Source organism: Megalobrama amblycephala, linkage group LG4 (assembly GCF_018812025.1).
Source record: "Megalobrama amblycephala isolate DHTTF-2021 linkage group LG4, ASM1881202v1, whole genome shotgun sequence".
Taxonomy (NCBI): domain Eukaryota; kingdom Metazoa; phylum Chordata; class Actinopteri; order Cypriniformes; family Xenocyprididae; genus Megalobrama; species Megalobrama amblycephala.
Window position 1 is genome coordinate 35679943 of NC_063047.1, and position 25920 is coordinate 35705862.

The following is a 25920-nucleotide window of genomic DNA, read 5'->3' on the forward strand; positions in this document are numbered from 1 at the left end:
AACGCTTTGACTCATAAAGGGAGCATGGATTTAGGCATTTATTCATATATATAAACACCTATCTACATACATAGAGCACCTCAAATAACTGTGCTTACTTGAGAACCAATGTAAGACAAAAGTCTAATGTGTTTAGAACAAAATGAGGTTGAGTAAATGATGACATCATTTTTATTTTTGGGTGAACTAACCATTTAATGTTGGATCCTGTGTTGCAGGTCTGCTAAGCAGGATGTGGATGATGAGTACAGTGTTCAGGCGGGAGAAACCAGCTCCCAGTCTTACTATGGAGTGGCCCACGCAGTCATAGAGAGGGTGGAGAAGCAGTCCACCCTCCTGATCAATGGGACCCTCAAACAGTACCAGGTAAAGAAACAGTTAAACCAAACTTTCTATAGACATCTTCTCTGAAGAGAACTGGGTAGGTTTAAATGGTATTTCAAGGGATTATATTCTAAAAATGGAAGCGGCTGCAGGAAAGAAATCACACAGAGAGGAAATATCAAAAATTGAGCAGCTTGTATTGAAACTGTTATCCCCTCTGGGTGGGTAGTAATGCATTTCAAAAGGAGAAAACAGACCTCTTATCTCCTGTTTATCCCTTGAAAAGAACTAAGTGAGCACTAGAATTCATGCTTTAATTCCACTCGGCAGCTGTGAAACACCAATTGAATCTATCGTGCCATTGTTGTTCAAAGAGCAGTTTTGGAATCTGTGTCGTGTGTCTTCTCAGTTGTCGGTTTGTGATGCTTTTAAGATATTACCACCAAACAACTCAAATCTTTTTTGTTCAGATCCAGGGTCTGGAATGGATGGTGTCTCTGTACAACAACAACCTGAATGGTATTCTGGCTGATGAGATGGGTCTTGGGAAGACCATTCAAACTATCGCACTTATCACCTATCTGATGGAAAACAAGAGGCTCAACGGGCCATACCTCATCATTGTACCGCTCTCGTAAGTCCACTAAGCAAGCTGTGAATAACGGGATAAGAGGTGTAATGAGGTGAGCTGTCTAAGTGGATTTGCTGTGTAATGGCTTTAAGTAGCTAAACACTGTTATAAACAGTTCACTTGACCTCTAATGACTGAAAACGCCAGCAAAAGTGATTTGTGATGTTGTGTTTTTGAGGCGGCATATGGCACCGCTACAGGTCACTGAACAGTTGTCGTATTTATATAATCATGCATGGTTAGCTGGAGATAAAATTAAATGATTTCTCTGATGGGACATTACAACATTTTGTAACATTATTTTTGTAGTTGGGGGTGTCTTATTTTCTCAGTAGCTTGCACTTAGGCGGCTTTAGCTTACTTTACTGATGTCACAGAGACTTCCTGTCTGCAAAAACAGGAATGTCACCTATTATGTCGCTCCCAGGAGGCTGTTGCTTACTGGAACCCCTCTGCAGGACATGATAAAAAAATGACCCTCAGCACCATGTTTTAGCTTAAGTTATTGTGATTGATTTGTGCAAGGGCCAGAAATGTCTTCAAACAGCCTCACCTCACATCCATCATTAACTTTGCTCCATGATCACACCAGCACACATCATTTAGAGATAAGACTTCATCTAGAGGTAATACTTTTATTCCATATCAGTGGCTTCAAGTATAAAAAAATGACAATATTGATTTTTGTTCCCCTTTTTCACAGGACTTTGTCCAACTGGGTTTATGAGCTAGACAAGTGGGCACCAAGTATTGTGAAAATTGCCTACAAGGTAGCCATTGATTTTTATTATCAGTGTGTATTGTTACTGTGGACAATATAATTTTAAGATGTAATATAGCATAAAGATAATAAAATCAGGTAATTACAGGTTCTGTTTTCATTTGTCAAAGGGCACTCCTTCAATGCGGAGGTCTTTTGTGCCGCAGCTCCGCAGTGGGAAGTTTAATGTCCTTATAACCACCTACGAGTACATCATCAAAGACAAGCACATTCTCGCCAAGGTAAAGGGCACGCATTTACATTTATGCATTTGCAGATGCTTTTATCTGAAGTGCATTCTAAATATAAGCTTCTGTTTAAAGGTTTGGGGTCATTATTACAATTTAAAATAATAGTTTTCAATTTGAATTAATTTATTCCTGTGGCGGCAAAGCTGAATTTTTTTAGGAGCCATTACTCCAGTCTTCACTGTCACATGACTCTACAGAAATAATATGCTGATTTGGTGCTCAAGAAAGATTTCAACATGCACCAATTGCACCAGTTTATGTAATAATTGTGACTCTTTCCCATCAGATTCGCTGGAAGTATATGATTGTGGATGAGGGTCATCGCATGAAGAACCATCACTGCAAGCTCACGCAGGTGTTGAACACCCATTATGTCGCTCCCAGGAGGCTGTTGCTTACTGGAACCCCTCTGCAGAACAAATTACCTGAGCTCTGGGCTCTGCTAAACTTCCTGTTGCCCACCATCTTCAAAAGCTGCAGCACCTTTGAGCAGTGGTTCAATGCTCCTTTTGCAATGACAGGAGAGAGGGTAGACGGTTATATTTCACCCTTATAGATTTACCTTCCTGTTTTACACATCACACTGTAGCTTAATGAGGTTTCTCTCTGTTATTGGTTGCGCTGATTTAGGTGGATCTAAATGAAGAGGAGACCATCCTCATCATCCGCCGTTTGCATAAAGTATTACGTCCCTTCCTTCTGCGCAGACTGAAGAAAGAAGTGGAGTCTCAGTTACCTGAGAAGGTAAATATCCACTCTGTTAGACTTTTTTAAAACTTTTTTATTAGACTGGAGATGAAAGTGAAAAATTAGATATGCATTTCCTAAGATACCAAGCGTAAGAATAGAATTAAAGCTTTATGTAGGTTCAGGTTTTAGACTTTGGTTCTTTAAAAATAAAATGCTGCTTAAGGGCATTCAGCATGACATTAATCATGTGACTTGTTAGATCGACTGCACACCGAAAATAACACATAGTCACTGTGCCTTATCAAAGCAGCTATAAATGGTTTGATATATGAACTGAAGACGCTACCAGTCACAATTCAGTATGCAAATATAATTTGATGTGATTGCTCTTGGTAAAATTTGTAATATTGTATTAATGTAAATTAATGTGAATTTTGAAATTGTAATCTTACATTTTATAAGTAGGTCTCAACATTTAAAATTTATATTGCTAATTTTACAGGCTCCAGTATGAAAGTACGATCTATTTTTATTATATGTATTATAAATAATGTTTTTAAAAAGGCTTATATTATTAATAATATTATTTTTTACAAAAAAATTACAACATTCTTTAACCCATTTTATTCATTTCTTCAAAACAAAATGTGAATGACATCTGTATGTCATGTGATTCAGGTTATATTGATGCATTGTGTCTTAATTTGTCACAGGTGGAGTATGTCATCAAATGTGACATGTCAGCCATCCAGAAGGTTCTGTACAGGCACATGCAAGGCAAAGGTATCCTGCTCACTGATGGCTCAGAGAAAGACAAGAAGGTATAGAGCGAGACTGTTTGGTAACTTACTGTTACACTGCTGTGTGGATTAAAGCAGATGTTCATAGGTTTTAACTTGATGTCTTTCATCTACAGGGTAAAGGAGGAGCCAAGACTTTAATGAACACCATCATGCAGCTGAAGAAGATCTGTAACCATCCCTACATGTTTCAGCACATTGAGGTATCGCCATATGTCTCAGTCATGGTTGTTATTTTTAACTACAACTAACATTTCCGTTAATTGAAATAAAGCTGCAATAAAATGTAGATATTAGTTAAAAAACTTGAACTGAATGAAAATTAGAAATCTTGAAGCATTACATTTTTTTTACTGTAAATAAATAAAAACTAAAACTAACTAAACCTAAAATTGAAATAAAAATGAAATGTATTTTAACCCTATGACAGCAAACTCACAAAAACCTTATCATTAGAGACTACTAACAACTATCAACAATCAAATACGTTTTGATAAATTATTCTTGGAAATATCAACAAATCAGCATTATAACTTTCCAGAGCTATTGGTCTATATGAAAAATGAGGAAGAACATTTAAAATATGTAGTTCATTACATTTACGAGCCTTACAATCTAGACATCAGTCTAACCGAAAAAGTAAAGTTACTTTACGATTCTGCTTTTCGATTCCTAATTTTGAATCCAATAAGGTAAAACAAACAAACAAACAAACAAAAAAACTTAATTCTTGTTCTCATTTATTCATAAGTCTTATGGCATTGTAGCTGAATATTAAGCAAAAACAACAAGTTTAAAGGCTTAGTTCATCAAAAAATGAAAATTCTGTCAATTACTCACCCTCATGTTGTTTCACACCCATAAGACCTTCGTTCAGAACACAATTTAAGGTATTTTTTGATAAAATCTGATGGCTCAGTGAGGCCTGCATTGCCAGCAAGATAATTAACACTTTCAGATGCCAAGAAAGCTACTAAAGACATTTAATAACATGTGACTACAGTGGTTCAACCTTAATGTTATGAAACGATGAGAATACTTTTTGTGCAGCAAAAAAAATAAATAACAACTTTATTCAACAATATCTAGTGATGGGCGATTTCAAAACACTGCTTCATGAAGCTTCAAAGCTTTACGAATCGTTTGTTTCGAATCAGTGGTTCGGTACGTGAATCAAACTTCCAAAGTCACGCCCCCCAGTGGTGAACCATTGAAATTTCGAAACACTTATGACGCAACAAAGCCTCGTTTACTGAAATCACGTGACTTTGGCAGTTTTTTTTTTTTTTTTTTTTTTTTTTGCAAACAAAAGGTATTCTCGTTGCTTTATAACATTAAGGTTGAACCACTGTAGTCACATGAACTGTTTGAAATACGCCTTTAGTACCTTTCTGGGCATCTGAAAGTGTTAATTATCTTACTGGCAATGCAGGCCTCACTAAGCCATCGTATTTTATCAAAAATACCTTAATTTGTGTTCTGAAGATGAACGAAGGTCTTACGGGTGTGTAACAACATGAGGATGAGTAATTAATGACAGAATTTTCATTTTTGGGTGAACACACCATTTAACTAATATAAATTTCAAGTATTATTATAGACAAGGAAACACTCAGTAATTAAAAAAAGAAAAAATTAGCAATTGCACAAATAAATACCACTAAACAAAGATATGATTAAAATAAACAGTTTTTGTTTTAAGAATATCAGGTATTCAGGTTTAGAAACTAATTAAATGTACAATAACACTGCCTTTTATAAATAAAATATACATTACAAATATAGGTATAAAAGTCATTCATCTTTTATGAGTCATGAGTCTTTTGTTGTTTGATTATTGTTATTATAGAGAAGGTAACAAGAATATTAGGCTGCTGTCACTTTAAGAGCTGCACTGATCCAATATACTGTTACATGCTTTTTCTTTGTCAACTGTTTACATTCACTTAAGATAAAAAACAATGTGATATAGTGCGAGGGTTAGGGGTGTGACGAGATCTCGTGTTTACATTACGCCTCTCCTGTCGTTTTGCTTTGCATTTAAATAAAAAACATTTAATTCAGTTGGATGACGGTCGCCGCCGCTCCATATTACAAAGATATGCGCGATCGCTGAAAGTGAAACGCGAGCGCGTGTTCAAACGCGATTTCAATACCCCGCATTTTGAAAGCGGATGCCTGTTGAATGCAAATACCTCTCAATATGAAAGCTATTTTAGGCTGGGCAGTGTAGTTGTAACCATCTTTTAGCTCTGTATCAAAGAAAAATTTGGTCTTACTTGCACTTTTGTCTTTTACTGCATATGATAATTCATACTCAGAAAGTAGAACTGAATGACATTCATTATAAGATGATTAGTTAAAACATTTCAAATACACCTGCAGAATATTTTTTCTTGTCATGTATTTCGCCATTGAGGATTTCTTAAAAATAGTTTAAAAATCTTGTCTCGTCTTGTGAACTCAATCTCGAGTCTCATCTCGTCTCGTGAGATACCTGTCTCGTCACACCCCTAGTGAGGATATTTTGACATATTTTTGAGTGTATTTGTCCGTTCAAGTGCAAAAAGACGCGGAAGAGAACTATACAGAATGAGAGGTGGCTTTCTGTGCGCACGTTTCAGATGTGTGCGCAGCACAGAAACATGGTTTAAAATCACTTTTTCTGTATGCGCGCTTTGGATGTGTGTCTTCTTGTACTTGAATGGTTTATAGTCATACTAAAATGGACACAAAGAAAATCGATAAGAGGAATTGAAATTGAAATTTTATAACAAGTATCAGATTCCTAACCCTAAGAAAACTCTCTCATCCACACTCCATGTGCTGCTGCATAATAAATAGTATTAGTCATATTTTCCATGTGTTGGTAGTCAAACTCCAGCTCTGACTACATTGTGGCAAAAAAGCAAACAAGACTTTTGTGTTACTGTTTTGAGGAAACATACAGTTACAATCACATATGTGTCTGAAGGACAACAACACAAAGCAGAACAGGCAGAGATGAACAAACAGTGCTGAAACGGTCTTTCATGACATTTGACTTCTCCTCTGTAATGTGATCTCATGCATTACATGGTACAGTGATTGGATTGAGTTCATTCTCATGAAAAATGTGGAGAAAAGCTCAGAAACTGATGGCGTAGATGAGCACTCTCCAAGCACTGGAGCCAATTACCAATCCAGATTAACGCATATACCTCACATTTTGTGACATTGGTTCAACGTTGCTTTTTAAACTGGAAGAACGTAATGGCTCCTAAAAATGAAAATATCCACTTTTCCCTTAATAATAAACATAATGACTGCTGTTGTTGTTTTCATTGATGTGCAATCAAAAGCATTCTACAGTGCCATGGTATTTTTCTACTTGTATGGCATCAGCTGTACTGAAAGTGTCTATTTTGTGCTTATTAGGAATCCTTTGCTGAACACTTGGGATATCCAAATGGCATTATTAACGGGTGAGTACAGATCAAATCGACCATTACATAACCTTAGGAGTTAGCATGAATTGTTCATTCAAGCCAAATAGGGATCACTAAACAAATCGCAGGGCTCCTGAACTACATGACATTATAGACATGCTATTTTGTTGTCCTAGACCTGACCTGTATCGTGCCTCTGGCAAGTTTGAGTTACTGGACCGCATCCTGCCCAAGCTGAAGGCCACCAATCACAGAGTGCTTCTGTTCTGTCAGATGACATCTCTCATGACCATCATGGAGGATTATTTTGCCTACCGCAACTTTCTCTATTTGCGTCTGGATGGTCAGTAATCAGTGTAATCCTCCTTTAATGTTTTCCTGTCCTTTAGGACCTACATTCTGGGAATTTCCAATTGGTGGTCCACCACTTTTTTAATGAGTGTGATCACACAAATATGCTGCCCTTTCTCTTTCATTAACACTTGTTTGCTTCTGGTGGTGTCCTGCAGGAACTACGAAGTCTGAGGATCGGGCGTTGCTTTTAAAGAAATTCAATGATGAAGGCTCCCAGTATTTTATCTTCCTGCTGAGCACCAGGGCAGGAGGTTTGGGCCTCAACTTGCAAGCTGCAGACACCGTTGTGATCTTTGACAGTGACTGGAACCCCCACCAGGTTTGTGTGATTCACAGCTGTGATTAGAGAGGAACTAGACAGTCGCATCTCTAGTTTTCAGCTCAGCAGTGATCTGAAATCTATAAGTCCAGCTTGAAAAACATCTCATAGTATACGTGATTCACCTTTTTGTGGGGTAGTTGTGGAATTGTGGGGTAGTTGTGGAATTCAGAAATACAAAGGTAATTGTGTATTGATTACTTTTTTATTTTTATTTACTATTTCTTGTAATTATGATTGTATGTCTCACAGTTGATTTTTTTTTTTTTTTATTGTTTACATCAATATAGCCCAGTTGTCATTTTTTTTTTAATCTGAAGTGGAGGCAGGCTTCCATATTAGCTGACATATATCATGTCCATTTAAATTAATTAGTATTAGAATTTTGTTAAAAAAAAAAAAAAAAAAAAAAAAACTACAGTGCAAAAAGTTTGGGGTCAGTAAGATTTTTTTTTTTTTTTTTTTTTTTTTTGAAAGGAATTAATACTTTTATTCAGCAAGGATGTATGCTGAAAAATGATTTAAAACAATTATGCTGACCATTTTTTTCTTTTTTTAAATGGTGCTGAAAATTGATCAAAAGTGACACTAAAGACATTTTTAATGTTAGAGAAGATTTATATTTAAAAACAAATGCTGTTCTTCTAAACTACAGGTGCTGGTCATATAATTAGAATATCATGAAAAAGTTCATTTTTTTATTGTACATTATTTTTAAAAATGAAACTTTCATATATTCTAGATTCCCTACATGTGAAGTAAAACATTTCAAAAGGTTTTTTTTTTTTTTTTTTTAATTTTGATGATTAGAGCGTACAGCTCATGAAAGTCCAAAATCCAGTATCTCAAAATATTAGAATATTTCCTAAGATCAATCAAAAAATGGATTTTCAAAACAGTAAAGTTCAAGTACTTTAAAGTATGTTCATTTGTACACTCAATACTTGGTTGGCAGCACATATTACAGCAAATGACTTGCTCCTAGCACAAATTACAGCATCAGTGAAGTGTGGCATGGAAATGATCAGCCTGTGGCACTGCTGAGGCACTATTGAGCCTTCAGATCTTCTGTATATTGTTGGATCGACTGTTTCTCATCTTTCTCTTGAAAATATCCCATAGATTCAGGGGTCAGTCATGTTGGCTGGCCAATAAAACATAGTAATATCATGGTCAGCAAACCACTTGGAAGTGGTTTTTGCACTGTGGGAAGGTGCTAAAGTCCTGCTGGAAAAGGAAATCAGCATCTCCATAAAGCTTGTCAGCAGATGGAAGCATAAAGTGCTCCAAAATCTCCTGGAAGATGGCTGCATTGACTTTGCACTTGATAAAACAGAATGGACCAACACCAGCAGATGTCACGGCCCCCCAAATCATTACTGACTTCAGAAACTTCACACTAGACTTCAAGCAGCTTGGATTCTGTGCCTCTCCAGTCTTCCTTCAGACTCTGGGACCATGATTTCAACATGAAATGCAAAATTTACTTTTATCTGAAAAGAGGACTTTTGACCACTGTTCACTGTCCAGTTCTTTTTCTCCTTAGCCCAGGTAAGATGCTTCTGACGTTGTTTCTGTTTCAGAAGTGGCTTGGTAGTCCTTTTCATGAAGATGTCTGAGTGTGGTGACTCTTGATGTGCTGACTCCGGCTTCATTTGACTCATAGTGAGCTCTCCCAAGTGTTTGAATCGGCTTTACTTGACAGTATTCTCAAGCTTGCAGTCATCCCTGTTGCTTGTGCACCTTTGCCTACCCAATTTCTTCCTTCTAGTCAACTTTGCATTTAATATGCTTTGATACATCACTCTGTAAACAGCCACCACATTCAGTAATGACCATCTGTGACTTACTCTCTTTGTGGAGGGTGTCAATGATTGTCTCCTGGACCATTGCCAAGTCAGCAGTCTTCCCCATTAGTGTGGTTTCAAAGAACAAGAGATACCCGGAATTTATACTTTAGGGATGGTCATTTAATGAAACTCAAATGTAAATATTCTAATATTTTGAGATACTGGATTTTGGACTTTCATTAGCTGTATGCTCTAATCAACAAAAAAAAAAAAAAAAAAAAAAAAAAAAAAAAAACTTTTGAAATGTTTTACTTTACATGTACGGAATCTAGTATAAATGAAAGTTTCATTTTTTAAAATAATTTACAATAAAAAAATGAACTTTTTCACAATATTTTAATTATATGACCAGCACCTGTATATTCATCCTTAAAAAAATCCTTTGTCATCACAGCATTACCATCATAATATTTCACAATATTGGTGTTTTTGCTTCAGTTTTTGATGAAAAAATGGTCTGTACAAATATCACAAATAAAATAAATCCTTGTAGTCTCTCAATTAATATGAGGCCATAAAAGCTACATGCATTATGATTAGCAAAATGCTAATTATTTAAATTGGTTTTGAAGTATAGTGTTTAATACCACAGCACTTTTTTAATTGCAACTATCCCCACGCGTTTTCAGCAGAAGATGCTAAAATTACCCCTCCACCCGCCTCCACATACAGCACAACACTATAGCAATCTTCAGCCAATTTGAAATGTTTATTTTTCCTTCTCTAAACAAGTCAGAAAGAGTGCACCCTGCATCTTCTTAATAACACTCTTGCCCTCTGATTGTAACTGATATAACTATGTCAATCACACTCAACTGTGATTCAATCACCAGGACTTGCAGGCCCAGGACCGAGCCCATCGTATCGGCCAGCAGAACGAAGTACGCGTACTGCGTCTATGCACTGTTAACAGTGTGGAGGAGAAGATTCTTGCGGCGGCCAAGTATAAACTGAATGTTGATCAGAAGGTCATTCAGGCAGGCATGTTTGATCAGAAGTCTTCCAGCCATGAACGCAGAGCCTTCCTGCAGGCTATTCTGGAGCACGAGGAGCAGAATGAGGTGAGTCACTTCAACAGGCACAGATGGCAGTTGGAGTAACTGATAGACCGGCTAATTTTATCTAATGATGCACTGAGGTAAAAATTATTGGAAAAAATGGCCAAGAACAAGATGGCAGATACTTTTTCACTTTTTAGCCAGTATGAAAGCATACATTATGCGAGCAAATTTCTATCAAATTGACTATGTGCATTCAAATTACACTTTGCCACATAAATTTGTCTTTGCAAAATGGATATAAATCCAATCTACTATTCCCGCAAATATATAAATATGCAAATACTCTATAACAGATGATGCCAGTACCAGGCGGTTGAATGCTCTCGTCGCCCCACAAAGCAATTAGTGTTTGAGTTTCACGGTTTCTCCATCCATGTGTCTCATCCATGATTGAGGGCTCATGTGTGGATTGCGGGGCTCTCAAACTTCTGCACACTGAACCCTGTTTGGGAGAAGTGAAGTTTATATACGTGGCTTGAACAATCAGATGCATTTCAGCTTAGCTGAGTCTCATTTTCTATGAAGGGGCTTTTAGTGATTGGATTGCTATTAGCCTTAAAGGTACCATGGAGAGCATTTACACTAGCTGTCCAATCTTTAAAAATATATATTTCTTATTCCCCTTTCTGTTTAAATTTTTTTTTATGCTTATAAAAGCATAAAAATAAATATGTAAAATAAAGTAATGAAAGTATTTTTGTATTTTGAAATAATGTAGTAAAGCTTTACCAAATTAACAGACACTATTCAAAATGAGAAGCATTAAAGGGATAGTTCACGTAAAAATGAAAATTCTATCATCATTTGCTCACCCTTATGTCTTTTCCAAACCTGAAATAATTTCATTTCTATGTAAAATTTGAGAAATTATCTCAGTTAAGAAATATATATATATATATATATATATATATATATATATATATATATATATATATATATATATATATATAACAAAAACAATTTTTTCAAAATATCTTTTTATATTCCTTCAAAGAAAGAAAGTATTACTGGTTTGGAAGGACATGAGGGTGAGTAAATGATGACAGAATTTTTATTTTTGGGTGAACTATCTCATGTTATGTTTAATTTTTAAAATTGAATAACAGACATTTTACCCCATAAATTACGAATTTAAAATGCAAGTAATTCTGTCCATTTAATGTTTTTTGTGGTGAACTAACAGCCCCAATTTCAGCAGCGGCTTGGAAATGTTTCAGTATTGTTTTATTGAAGCATTAAGTATAGCAAATGCAAGGAATAACACTGTAATTATAGATTAATTGATTTTCTTTCCCTGACTTGACTCATCGTTCATGGCTTGTCTTATTAAAATGTCACTGCAGTTTTTTCAACAAATTATAGTTTATCATTGACATAAATTGCTTTGGACCCATAAGAGAGTGCAATTCAGCTGAGAGTCTGTTTTTCTATTGATTTTGAGTGTGACAAAGGCTAAAGGAAAGAAATGTGATTTTGGGAGAAAAACTGGAGTGCAGTTAAGTTGAGCTGAATTACTTACAGGAACAGAACAGAACAAAGCATTTCTTAGTGTCTGATAGTGTCTATTCTGGAACGATTTTATGATTTGAAAAAGCAAAATTGTCTAAGGCACCCATGAGGGATACTAATTTAAAAATCCTCTTGGCCAGATATGAAATACTAGTCATTACCATAAAAGTTGTTAATTCTTTTGCAAGAAGAATTTCTGCCAGATCTTGCCTGATACAAGACAGCTGCTCAACAGTCCATGGTCATCGTAGTGTGATTCTTCTTTTTCGTGATGGGCCATACATTTTCAATAGGCTGGACTGCAGGCAGGGCACTCAAGCACATCCACTCTATGGTGCAGAGTGCCTAAGAAACCATGTGCAGAATGAGGCATTTTCTTGCTTCCCAGGAAAGATGTAATTTTGCAGTATGGCAGTATATGTCCCTGTACAATCCTAATATATGCCTCCACGTCTCTGGTACCTTCAAACATGTGCAAATCATCCATGCCGTTTGCACTGATGCACCTCCATGCCATGACAGATGTTTTCTTTTGCACCTGTTGCAAATGAAAGTCTGGATGGTCTCTTTCATCTTTGGGACTGAGGACTCAATGTCTGTTATTCCCAAAACCATCTGGCATAGAATTGATGTATAGCTTTCTCCTTGCGTAACAGAGATTCAAATTGCATTTCTTGACGCAGCGGCAGACTGTGTTAAGTGACAAAAGTATTCTGAAGTACTCCTGAACCCATGTGGCTACATTTAACACAGTAGCACTAGCTTGACGGTTTCTCATGCTGAGGACTCAAAGGTCACGCACATTTAACAGACTTGCCCTACATAGATTTCTCTGGATTCCCTGAATCTTTTCATAATATTATGTATGATAGATGGTGAAAGACCTAAATGCTTTGCAGTCTTGCACTGGGAAATGTGATTTTTGAAGTGTTTGACAATTCTCTCATTAAATTTGGTCACTGAAAACTTTTGTCAGTTAAACAAAGGTTCAAGAGAACTAACAATTCTATTTATTGCACAAAAATGTCACAATTTTTCTGCAAATGGGGTTTTAAATGTGTCCTAATTGTGTTTGTTAGCATATATTGTATGTGTCATACCAGGAGGAAGATGAAGTTCCAGATGATGAAACTCTCAATCAAATGATTGCTCGTAATGAGGACGAATTTGAGCTTTTCATGGTAAGACTGAAATTCCACAAAATGTGTTACTTGCACAGATAGTCCTTTGCATGGTGATTCACAGTAATTGTCCCTTTGAAAAATAAGCCACATGTTTTTTTTGAATTGTGCATCTGTTTAGGACTAGAAGGAAACTTACCAATTTTTTTCAAACCTTATGTAATCCATTAATGGCACTTTTAGCGCATGGATATGGACCGCCGTCGAGAAGATGCGCGCAACCCTAAGCGTAAACCTCGGCTAATGGAAGAGGATGAGCTACCATCATGGATCCTGAAGGATGATGCAGAGGTGGAGCGGCTGACCTGTGAGGAGGAAGAGGAAAAGATTTTCGGCCGGGGATCTCGTCACCGCAGAGATGTCGACTATAGCGACGCGTTGACGGAAAAGCAGTGGCTGAGGGTATGCTGCTTGTGTTACTTTCAGTTTGTTATTGTCATACCCACGACAAACGTAAAATGACTCATGGCATTGCACATAATCCCAACCACATGTTGAGAGCTTTTGTTACCGTAGCAACAGGTCATCTTCCCCTTTTTCCAAAGCTCTTTTTTTATGCTGAATGAATTAGTTGCACAGAGATGACTCATTATGAATATTTGCCATTTTCAAATTGTCAAGTTACTTCACTTTAGGTTTAGTACTGATCAGTGTTATTGTAGTATAATTAGCTTTTTTATATTTTTAATTTTCACTTTAATTTAAGTAAAGGTTTTAGTAATTTTTTAATTTTAGATTTCTATTGAGTACTGCAGGGATGATGTATTTTTGTAGGCCAAAACCTGGGAAAAGGTTAACATTTTAGCACTTTAAGCACTGGTTCCATTGTTTTTTGAATAGGCTTTTGGTTAAATACCTGAAATAAGCTTTTACTTGTGTTGAAAAATGCGGTTGCTTAGTGGCTAAATGGCATTACAGATGTTTTCGGCGACATTTAACGTCTTCAGCTGAACAGGTAAACTCATCCACTCACTAGTTCTCCTTCACAGCATTGTGTTTCTAAAAGCTCTCTTGCAAACTATTCTAACCTAAACTTTCAGGGAACTAATGAAGTTTAAATAAATTTTAAATAAAGATTGAAAGAGTTATCAGAAGCTTAATGATGGTGATGTCAAACTGAAGTCATGCGACAGTGGTGTAGTTCGTTTATAGCCTAGTTTTAGCTTTTGACTGCTGACAATGTATTTAGACTTCAAAATTCATAAAAGTTTTGTTCAATTTAGAAGATTATCATGATGAACAAAACGTGTAAGCATCATAAGCTTTTGTTTTTCACAGAGCTTATTTTCTGCATTAATCCAAAAGTCAAGTGAAAAATCGTGTTGGGTTTTTGTCGAGGGAACCGGTGTGATACTAACTTCCGAGTGGGCCTACAAAAATATGTCATCACTGCAGCATTCTATTTAGCTGTAATTTGTTTTTCTTTTAGTTTTAGTAATTTTTAGTAATTCAACTTATTTATTTCAGCATTTTTTCCTCGAATATTTATATTTTATTTTATTTCAGCAACATTTCAAGTACACAAAACAATTTTTAAAAGTTTTAATTAACAATAACAACACTGGTATTGAGAACTTGAAGGACATTAAAGGTCCCGTTCTTCGTGATCCCATGTTTCAAACTTTAGTTAGTGTGTAATGTTGTTGTTAGAGTATAAATAAAATCTGTAAAATTTTAAAGCTCAAAGTTCAATGCCAAGCGAGATATTTTATTTAACAGAAGTCGCCTACATCGAACGGCCAGTTTGGACTACATCCCTCTACTTCCTTCTTTAATGACGTCACTAAAACAGTTTTTTGACTAACCTCCGCCCACAGGAATACACAAGAGTTGCGTTTGTAGAGTGTGTTTGTCACCATGTCGTCGAAATGCTGTTATTTTCATCCCGCAGTCCAATCATCGGGTCTGATTCCGGCTCAAATTGAAAGGGTAAAATTAAAGACATGTTTACAATAACACTGAGCGCGTGCATCTCCACGTTATGGTAAGAGGCGTGACCTTTCCGGGCAAGATGCGCTAAACTGCTGTCGAATCACAACACAGGAACCGCTGGCACAATCAGAACTCATTACGTATTTCTGAAGGAGGGACTTCATAGAACAAGGAAGTCATCAGCCCGTTTTTATGACAGTGGAAACAGCGGTATACAGATAAGTAAATTGTGTGAAAAATACTGTGTTTTTTTACACGCGAAACATGAACACATGTTATATTGCACACTATAAACACAATCAAAACTTCAAAAAAACACGAAAAACGGGACCTTTAAGGATGAAAGAACTAATTTGAAAGAACTGATATGAAGCCAATATTGATGAGACAATGATCATACAATTATACAGCTAGTGGTATCTATCTAAAGTGAGTGTCATAAGAAGGTCTTTGAAACATTTACACTGGCATTTCCAAAATCTACAGAAAGCTCTGTAGATTTTTGCAGAATTGAAACAGCCATCATTTATAAAATTCTACAAATCTCCTGTGTTTTTATTTATTAAATATTTTGGCTAATTTGATAACACTGTCAGCTACCAGTAAGAGTGTAGTAATCTTCTGCTGGGCCTAGATATATGCCAGTGATCAGTTTGAAGTGGGGTCACTGGCTTCATTGCATGTTTTGATCATTTGAATATGAGTATATGAATTTCAGTATACAGGTTCATGAGAATCAGAATGGAGCCAATATATGTTGAATGAGGTTACAGTGAGGAGAGATTGGCAGTAAACAGGTTTGAGGAAAAAAAGTATCAAAATCAAAACTCAAAAAAGAAAAACATCAAAATTTCACTTGAATGTAGTTTTGAAAAATTACCATGTACATCATAAAACATCTCACTATTTCTAATGATTGCACATCATATAACAGTATTACACAAGTTTCCTCTGATTTTTAATGATATGCAGTGGTATCTGGTTACATTCTGTAAATAAAATATTAAGTGGGTTGGAAAACATTTGAAACATAGCAAACAGTGCCTATTACTTTCCAGCTCTGCTCATCTTTCTTCCACAATATATCTCAAACACAATATGACAACACAACAGCCAAGACAAATACAGCCCTCATCTCTGTGTAACAAGTCAGCTCGATCAATAAATCCAATTGCATTACACTGAATCTCCCAAACCCACATAACTTATTTTCTTATTTTCCATTCTGGCACAAATTGACTGTCCTTCTCTCTAACAAGCTTTTTCCATTTCCTCTGGCATTTCTTTTACACAATTCGGACTCCGTACAGTCCTCCTAAACTATTTCAAAGCAGTCCAGTGGATTGTGCCGGTCGATAATGAGTGCCGAAACTGTTTCCATAGGTCATCGCGGTTGTTTTTTGGTGAGGTGTCGTCTGCTGCAGGGTTTGGCTGGAAGGTAACAAGAGTAAAACTGTTTTTGAGCACAGAGGCTGAAGGTGTAAAGCAGCAAGGGAGGTAATTATATGTGAAGCCAGTTCCTGATAAACAGAGAGCCACTGAGGAGTAAAAGTATACTGAAAGAGGAAGGAAGTTTGACACACAGCAGTCAGATCTTTCAGAGAAACAACATGGGGTCTTTGAGTTTTTATGAGGTGGAAAAAGACCACTTTGATTAAAACTATCTGAACCACCTTTTATTGTGGATTGATTTTAAAGTAATCTTATTTAGCACCTCTCTGTTTTCATCTTTTTTTAGTGTTTTTCTAAAGCGCACCATGAAAGTGTGAGGAAATGTTTACTGTGTGATAGTCTCCACACACAAAAAAAGGATTCTTTTGTAACCTACGCTTGAAGTCATTCTCCAAGATTGCTTTTACACAGGAAATTATGACAGAGCATCTCCCCATCGACACAGCTCAATGGCTCAACAAATTGATTTTGACGCTTGACTGCACAGAGTTTAGCAAACAATCAACTGTGTGGGGAAATGAAGTATGTTGTGGGGTGTGAGAGAGTATGTGTCAGATATAAATACTGCCTTCAACTTAAAATCTGTTCTTGCATTTTGCAATCTAACTTTCAAACTGGGTGTTTGCATGTACTTTGTGTGTGTTGGGATGCCCAGAGAGAGGTCAGTCACCCGTGGTGCTTCTGCTGCTAAAGAGGGGTCATTCACACTGACAGTCAAGTCATTAGTTTTCACAGTGAATTGGCCACTTGAGGCGACATGAAGATGAGGTGGGTGTTTCTAGGGAATAAACAGAGTCAGGAAAAGATAATTTTATGCTAATAAGTACTGAGACAACTACAAATGGCAATAAACAAATTGGATCTCATGTAATCAGTCTCCTGTGAAATAGTGTAGTCAAGTGTGGGCAAGTCAAAGGAGAAGTGCATGTTACTTTGAGCGACTTCACTATTTTCTATGTTTCGTTTTTGCTCATATATTGAGATGTAATTAATAGTAATGCATAAAAAAACATACAAGAAACTATATGATATGATGCGATATGCACTGCTTAGCTTTATATAAGGTATAAAAACTTTTCCATCCAAAAGGTTTATTTTTAGCAGCAAGAAATGGAACTGCACTGGCATAAGTAGTTCAGTTCAAAGTGGTCATGAAAAGTGACATGAGCAGCAACAATCCATTTAATAATCCATTTAATAAAAAAAAAATCATAAGTTGCAATACGCTATCATTTTTTTATACCCATATTTTTGGTTTTGTTTTGTTTTTGTGAAAGAAATTAATACTTTTATTCAGCAAAAATGCATTAAAGGGTTAGTTTCACAATAAAATGAAAATAATTTACTCACCCTTGTGTTGTTTTAATGCTGTATGCCCTTCTTTCTTTTTCAGACCACAAAATAAAAAAAGTAAAAACAAATGTCCAGCTTGCACTCATCCACATAGTGGCATTAAATAGTCACCAGCATCAGGCTTTTTTTTGTTTTGTTTTTTTTAAAAAAGGGGAATCGCAGAATGGTCTGATGAGACGTGTTGTATATTTCAGGTTTTCTGGGGGTATACAATATGGTTTGGTGAAAAACAAACTGAAATTTAATGTGTTATGTAAGAAAATCCTGACCTTGGCCGTTGGTCTTGTGTGCACGGCTAAGCGACTTGTGCGTTTGTGAGACTCTGTTAGCGCCGCAGTTCTGACTCACCCAGAAAAAGCACACAAGTTTCTCTTTGATCAAAAGTGATGGTAAAGACATTTTATAATGTTCCAAAATTTGGACATTGTTTTCAGTTTGCACCGTTTCCCTTAGATTGTAGTCATGGTTGTTAATTTAATTTGTCATTCTGTTCAGCTGTGCACACCTCTTATCGGCAGTATTTAAGTTCATGCCATTCTCTCTTTAGTTGTCGGGCATTGTTTGTGTCTACTCTTTGGTTGTTGATCTCTCTGTTTGGATCATATTATGGATTTATTAAAGCCTGTTTGGATTTATCTTTGTCTTCATTGTTGTGCATGTTTGATACGACCTAAGAACTGAGACAGAATACTCGACCTCCAAACGTGACAAGTGGTGAAAGTTTAGTTTTCTCTGTTTTGTTAGAGTGTGCGTTTTTTTTGTTTTCTTTTTTGTTGGACATTCCTGCTGTCTGCCTGCTTTGCCTTGAACAAGAAGGATGCTCCCTCGAGGAACATTTGGAAGAGTTTCTTGACCTTGCTTACCAGTCACCCTTCCCAGATAAGTGTCTGTGCGCATTTCTGCACGCCAGCCTCAACACTGCCACCAAAGTATTCAAATCAGTATTCACCGTTGGTCTGGGTGAAGATGACGCCAGTCCGACTCCCAACTCAGTGCCCAGCCAGTTACCACTCCATTACGAGTAGCTACAGCCTATGCCCACTGCAGATGGTGGGAACACCTCAGCCCACACCAGAAGGAGAAATCTAGCCTGACATCACTTCAGAGCCTGAAGGGACCCTTTCTGACCAGGTGTGCCAGCCTGCTGCACAATCCATTGCCGTTGGAGTCCTCATGGAGTACGAGAGAATGGAAGCGAGCCCCGCCCACCCTCCCGCCACTGAGAGTAAGTAACGGCTGGATTTATTGGACAGTGAATACCCTATATCCCTTGATTCTGCCTGAATGTGTATCAACTTCATTGGACCCGCTGGCCCTGCCCAGCCTCCCTCTCCCACCACCTTTCCACACTGCCATTAGGAATTTATTGTTTTTCATTGGTTTCTGTGGTGTTCTCTATTTTCCTCCTCAGTCCTCAGCCACTCCTGCAACACAGTCATCACCGTCCCCCATCAGTCTTTCAGTTCCTCCTCTTTGTGGTGGGGTTACACATTGGGCCTGCTGGGAGCCACCTTATCCTGAGCGTGAAGAGCCCGTGGCACTACCTCCAGCCTCTGAATGCTCTGCTCCATCTCGTCCCATCACTTTGGTTCCTGCGCCTGCACTCCTTCCTCCCTCCGGTGTGGACCATTGGGCATTTGGCCTCGCTGTGCTCCCTCAGACCGTCGGCTCCACCTGGAGCAAACATCGCTCACCTTTGGCTTTGGTTAGCTCCACCCCTCCCTCAGGCCCCGCCTCTGCCCTCGTAAACTGCAGCTCCACCTCTGCCCTTCGGATCCCCGTATTCATCTCCGGAAGTCATTGCTGCGGCTCCGTCCCTGCCACCTAGGTGTTTGGTGTCTCTCCAACTTGGTTCTCTGTCTCATCACTGCCGTCGCCTCCAGTTGTCCCCATGGTGGCGTCAAGACTCATAACACATGGCTTCTCCTGCCTGTGATGCCGCCATGGGGGGCAGTCTTTGCTGTGGTCTGGATCATCATCCACCTGCCTCTGCTCAAGGCCATTCCCTGGCTATCCCCGCCATCTGCACCACCCTAGACTTTGTTGTTTGGCCCACTCCCAGATTCCCATTGTCCTCCAGAGCCTCCTCCATCATCCATCTGCCAGCACAAGGTCGCACCATCCGGAATTGTTTTCAGTTTGCACCGTTTCCCTTAGTTAGTTTGTTGTCATGGTTGTTAATTTGATTTGTCACTTTTAAAGGGTTTGTTCTTCAAAAAATGAAAATTATGTCATTAATTACTCACCCTCATATTGTTCCAAACCCGTAAGACCGTCATTCATCTTCGGAACACAAAGTAAGATATTTTTGATGAAATCTGAGAGCCATCTAATTCCTCCATAGACAGCAATTTAACCACTACTTTCAAGGTCCAGAAAGGTACTAAAGTGTCCACGTGACTGCAGTGGTTCAACCTTAATTTTACAAAGAGTTGAGAATACTTTCCAGTCATTCTCCTACACTGTTTACGTTCAGTGCTTCCGTGTTCTGCATCGTGCTGTTTACGTGAACAGCATCGACCAATACTGAGCTGGCGTTCTGACGTAGAACCTGGAAGCGCTGAATGTAAATAGCATAGGAGAATAACACAGAAGAGAAGATATTGTTGAATAAAGTCATTATTTTTGTTTTGTTTTTGCGCACAAAAAGTATTCTTGTCGCTTCATAAAATTTAAGGTTGAACCACTGCAGTCACATGGACTATTTTAACAATGTCTTTAGTACCTTTCTGGACCTTGAAAGGGGTGGTTAAACTGCTGTCTATGGAGGAGTCAGAGAGCTCTTGGATTTCTTTAAAAATATCTTAATTTGTGTTTGAAGATGAACGAAGGTCTTATGGGTGTGGAATGACATGATTAATGACAGAATTTTCTTTTTTGGGTGAACTAACCCTTTAATAGTACTTTTTTGTTTGTTGAACTGTTGAATAAATGAAATAAATGTCACATATGCAATTTTGTCAATATTTGGTGGAAAAAAGTTGCATTCTTGCTCGTATAATATATTATCAACATTAAAAACAAGAACTCACACAGGGTACGAAGAGAATATTTGTCATGCTAGTATGTACTAAAACCCCACTTTTACAAAGGTATGTTGTTGGGAACAACAGTAATGTAGCACAGTTCGCTAAGGCAGCATCAGTGCATGTATCCTATTATATGCACACTTCTTGTGATTGGATGTCATGAATGTGACCTTTCACTGCACTGCCATTTTTATGTTTTTTACATTAGAGTCAGCATTTTGCCCGTTAGAAATATATGCTTGGTTTTAATGTTATATTAAGGTGGGGCAGAATTAAATGAATGGCAAAACTAAGCATTTTGTTTGCGTACGCCCTCTGTCACCTCACTAACCCCCAGGGATACGCTTACCCCAGATTGGGAACCACTGCTATAGATCATACCTACACAGTCCATGACGTTGAAGACATTGATGCTGCTCCCCCAGTATCACATGACATCAAGACTACACTTCCTTTCACAGGTGCTGCTGAGCTCTTTCCCTCAGATTAGTTTGGTACCCACAGGTGCGACCTCACTATGACAGCGGTGGAGGTGATGGAGGAGAGGTTACCCATTATTGGCTCAGCATTACTAAAACACAGCCAGAGGTGTCCCTGCAGATAGCTGTTATTTGAACCTATGATCTCAAGCTTGGGATGCATCGTTTGAGTGCTCTGGACACAGCATTAAAAAGGATGATGTGTACCCCCTGCTCTGACCTGATGCATAATGCACAAAATTGATGTGGTGCCGAAAAGCATAATATTTTTCTCTTTGACTACATAAAACTGAATAAATAAATGTGCACTACTGATTGAAAGCGTGGGGTTGCTAAGATTTTTAAAGTGCCCCAATTGTGCTATTTTAAAGGTTCCTAATTTTCTTTTGAGGTCTTCTACAACAGGTTTACATGCATCAAATGTCAAAAAACACTTTCATTTTTCACATCACCACATTTTTCAAACAATCTCATACAAAATTTCTGTAGATTGAGTCTCTCTAAACCCCTCCTTTCCGAAAGCCTACTCTGTCTGTTGTGACTGGTCTACCATTTAAAGCGTGTGTCGGAAATGAAACGCCCATTATCATAACTGAACTTCAGCTCCGGAGGCTTCCTAAACACTGTAAACGACAGTAACAATGTTACTATATCAATTTGAGCGTGAGTCCGATGATGAAAAATGGAAGAGCTAGTTATTCAACCCGAACCTTTCTCAGTGATACGCTACTTAGTTTGTCGTACATTATGAGATGTTGTAATTCTTCACCATCAGCATTAACAAGTGTAGTATATATCAATCAACAAACCGATGTGTATATTTCTGATTTATTGCTATGCACATGTGGGAACTGCATCATTAACTGTATCAATAACAGTGCATACGTTAGCCGAGCACTAATGTGAATGACCGATGTAACATTAAAGTTTGTAAAAAAAAAAAAAAAAATTAATTCCATCCTTTATCATTACTCAGAGTAGTAAGAACAGCAGACTATCTGCACTAAAGGACACAATTTTAGGTAATAGTGACCCACAGCTGATTAGCAGAAGTATTTCAGTATGACAGTAATAACGTTAATTAGCTGGTTAGCCGGAGACCTACACAATATAAACTACATTTCTTTTTTTGAGAGAGACAATCATTTTATTTATCATGCACTTTTATCTTTGCTGACCTTTTACATTCACAAACAGCTATATTATACACTACATGAAAGGTAATATCTGAAAAAGCATAATAGGGGCACTTTAATGTTATTGAATTAAAAGTGCAGTAAAATCAGTAATATTGTAAAATAATATCACAATTTAAAATGACTTTGCTATTTTAATATATTTTAAAATGACATCCTTACATGATCCTTACATATTATTCATATTATGAATTAACAATTTTAAATAAGTAAAAAAAAAAATATGCTGATTTGATTATCAAGAATTTCTTATCAGAGCTGAAAACAGTTTGTAATATTTTTTTGAAACCATGATTTTTTTTTCATGATTCTTTCATTAATAGAAAGTTTAAAGAATAACATTTATTTAATATATATATATATATATATATATATATATATATATATATATATATATATATATATATATATATATATATATATACACTTATATAACACTTTTGATTAGTTTAATGCATCCTTGCTGAATGTTTCTTTTATTCATCATTTATAAAATATTAATAGACATTAGTAAGCCATTTATAAATACAGCTATGAATGCTTTGTTCTTGATTTATAAGCATATTTATAATGAGTTTAATAATTGTATTTTCATACTTTATTAATTTATCATTTCTAAATGATGTATTACATTATTCACAAACCAGTTATTTAGGAGTTGTCAGTGGTTCATAAGATCATTTAGGAAGTGTAAGGAAATGATTAATAAAATATTTAAATGTACATTTATGCATATTATTTAGACATATTGTATTAGTTATTTAGTGTGTTAATAAATGCTTTATTAACACATATTCCTAGTGTCAGATCTACCTCAGTACTAACTTTAATAAACATTAGAGAACAGCAGTGCAGAAGATCACTGAACCTTTAAATTCATTTATAAAAGCTTTACAAAGCATAAATAGTCCTCACTTTAGATGAGCTCACAAAAATAGTTAACTGACCACTTCTAAATGTTTTATAATTACCTGAGTTAATCATGAATTGCAGTAGGAATATGTGTTAATAAAGCATTTATTAATAGCTGTATTTATAAACTGCTTACTAATGTCTATTAATGCTTTATAAGTGATGAATTAACTATTTACTAATGCTTCATAGCGTGCAGTTATTATAAAGTGTTACCAAAAAATCTTACAGACCCCAAACTTTTGAATGGTTGAGTACATTGGATCACATTTCAAATGTGAAGTAAACTTGATATAGCTATTTGTAAGTAAATGAAGGCATAGTCTTATGTCTCTTTAAAACAAGACATTTACATTTGAATTTGCTTGCTATGCTGAGTACAAATTCTTTTAGTCATTGATTTCATATGGGAAGTCATCCAAAACAAGCTCTGTTAGGTAGATATAGGCCTGGATCCTCTTTCATAACATCTTGAGAGTTGAGAGTCAAAATCATAATTGCACCACTGAAAGTCAGTTGTTTTCATATGCGAGTTTGGTTTCAAAAGCAGACACTCTTTTAGGTCTGTTTATTTGCTCATTGTTCACTTCTGGCTCTGTGCATTTGCATTATTCTCAAATGAGGGCTCTGGCTCAGCTGCATAACAGGTGTGTTTAATTATTTTGCGGATCAAGCCTTCTGTATTATGATAACAGACCTCTGAGTTTCACACAAATGTTACAGAAGAGCAAAAAACAAAGACCAATATGTTTCCGGCTTTTCAAAGAGTGTGGATTCATCTCTGGAAGTTGGTGGATTTCTTTGCTTCACAAAGATCTCGCTTTGGTGGTGGAATTACAAATGTTTTGGGCATATTTGGAGATTTTGAGAAGTACTTCTGTGCAGACCTAACCCAGCAGGATGACTTCTATGCCGCTATACAACAGTTGCAGGCGTTGGGCCAAACGCAATGCACTAATGCAGTGGACCATACAGTACATTCACTGAAGGCAAATGACTAATTTTCTGTAAATGTTCATGCCAAATGTGTGTTCAGAGGAGACTGAACGATGAGAGAATCCCTCTATATCCATCTGTGAACAAAAGGAAGGGAAGGATAGAGAGAAGATTCCAGACAGATGGACTTAATTAAGAGCAGCTCTGCACAAGTGCTGAGCTCAATCATGTCAGATTGTGAGACTGATGAAAGTCCAAATGGCTCCATAATCAGAGCCCATAGTCAAATTCTCTGTAGTGAGTAGTTTCTTTCACAGCTAGATGTTGTATATGGTAATGAACATGGCTTTCATGGCTGCCTATGGGGAGTTGGGAAGAAGTCCTCAGAGCAAATATTCACTGCCATGCATAATAGCTTAATCAGTGAAATTTGCATTTGCAGAATCACACCGATGCTTTTTTTTCTGTTTGGCATGTATATGATTCAGCATGTGATTTAAAAGATTTAGATGAAAGGCTTCAGTCCCAAATGCTGAACATACCTGGCCAAATTTCCTTTGGAAGTGCAAATTGCAAGCAGACAGTGAATCAGCAATCAACAATTGTATCTTGCTTACTTTTCATATCATAATTTCCCACCTCGTTAACTACTCGATGTGATCTTAACTGTTGAACTTTTGCAGGCTATAGAGGATGGCAACCTGGAGGAAATCGAGGAGGAAATACGGCTGAAGAGGCGCAAGCGTAGGAGACATGTGGACAAAGAAATGAGGCGTGAGGACGGAGACAAGGCCAAGAAAAGGAGAGGACGCCCTCCAGCAGAGAAGCTCTCCCCAAACCCACCCAAACTCACGAAACAGATGAATGCTATTGTCGACACGGTCATCAATTACAGAGACGCGTAAGTGCTGTTAAACTTCCAAGAATGGCTAATTTTGCCAGCCCATTTCTCCTCACTGTATTGTTGGAGGCGACTCTTTGAATTGGCCTTAATCACAGTTTGATTGTATGTTCATTTGCATTAAAGATGACCTGGACTACATGGAATGTCATTTTTAACGTCGAACTCTCAATGGTGTTGTACTGAACATGCTGTTCTGAACATCTCAGCTTTTCTAGGAATGTGCAGTCTAGAGGTAGACAAATAGTGTGTTGACAGGCATTGTTACTGTGTCCAGGACTATACATGTGGAATGACTCTTGACTGGGGTAACAACCAGAAATAATTTAAGGTTTAAGGCTGTCACGAAGGAGGAGAGGCTTTGTAAAAACTAGTGACAGCAGGCAAAAAAAAATCCTGCATGGTGTCCTTTCAGTTGATTTATTTGAGCATAACTGTTAATTATTGAAAATTAAGGTATTCCAATTTTCAAGAATTGTTTATGTTAAAGGGTTAGGTAACCCAAAAATTTAAATTCTGTCATTAATGACTCATCCTCATTCTACACCCATAGTTCATTTTCGGAACACATA

General features: G+C 37.0%; 1 protein-coding gene across 6 annotated transcripts in view; it reads left to right on the forward strand.

The window, feature by feature from the left end:
- The window catches only part of smarca2 (SWI/SNF related, matrix associated, actin dependent regulator of chromatin, subfamily a, member 2), a 57816-nt gene that overhangs the window by 22144 nt on the left and 9752 nt on the right, over window positions 1–25920 (forward strand). For 3 of the 6 annotated variants that reach the window (XM_048189066.1, XM_048189069.1, XM_048189067.1), the window contains exons 15-29: window positions 219–366; window positions 795–958; window positions 1659–1725; window positions 1847–1957; window positions 2253–2495; window positions 2597–2710; window positions 3370–3477; window positions 3573–3659; window positions 6874–6920; window positions 7061–7227; window positions 7394–7557; window positions 10241–10468; window positions 13057–13158; window positions 13342–13560; window positions 25131–25348. In XM_048189066.1, coding sequence (XP_048045023.1) covers window positions 219–366; window positions 795–958; window positions 1659–1725; window positions 1847–1957; window positions 2253–2495; window positions 2597–2710; window positions 3370–3477; window positions 3573–3659; window positions 6874–6920; window positions 7061–7227; window positions 7394–7557; window positions 10241–10468; window positions 13057–13158; window positions 13342–13560; window positions 25131–25348 — 2187 coding nt within the window. Of the gene's footprint in view, window positions 1–218; window positions 367–794; window positions 959–1658; window positions 1726–1846; window positions 1958–2252; window positions 2496–2596; window positions 2711–3369; window positions 3478–3572; window positions 3660–6873; window positions 6921–7060; window positions 7228–7393; window positions 7558–10240; window positions 10469–13056; window positions 13159–13341; window positions 13561–16473; window positions 17825–25130; window positions 25349–25920 lie in introns of those variants that run through there. The other 3 variants (XM_048189068.1, XM_048189070.1, XM_048189071.1) reach the window with 2 other exon arrangements.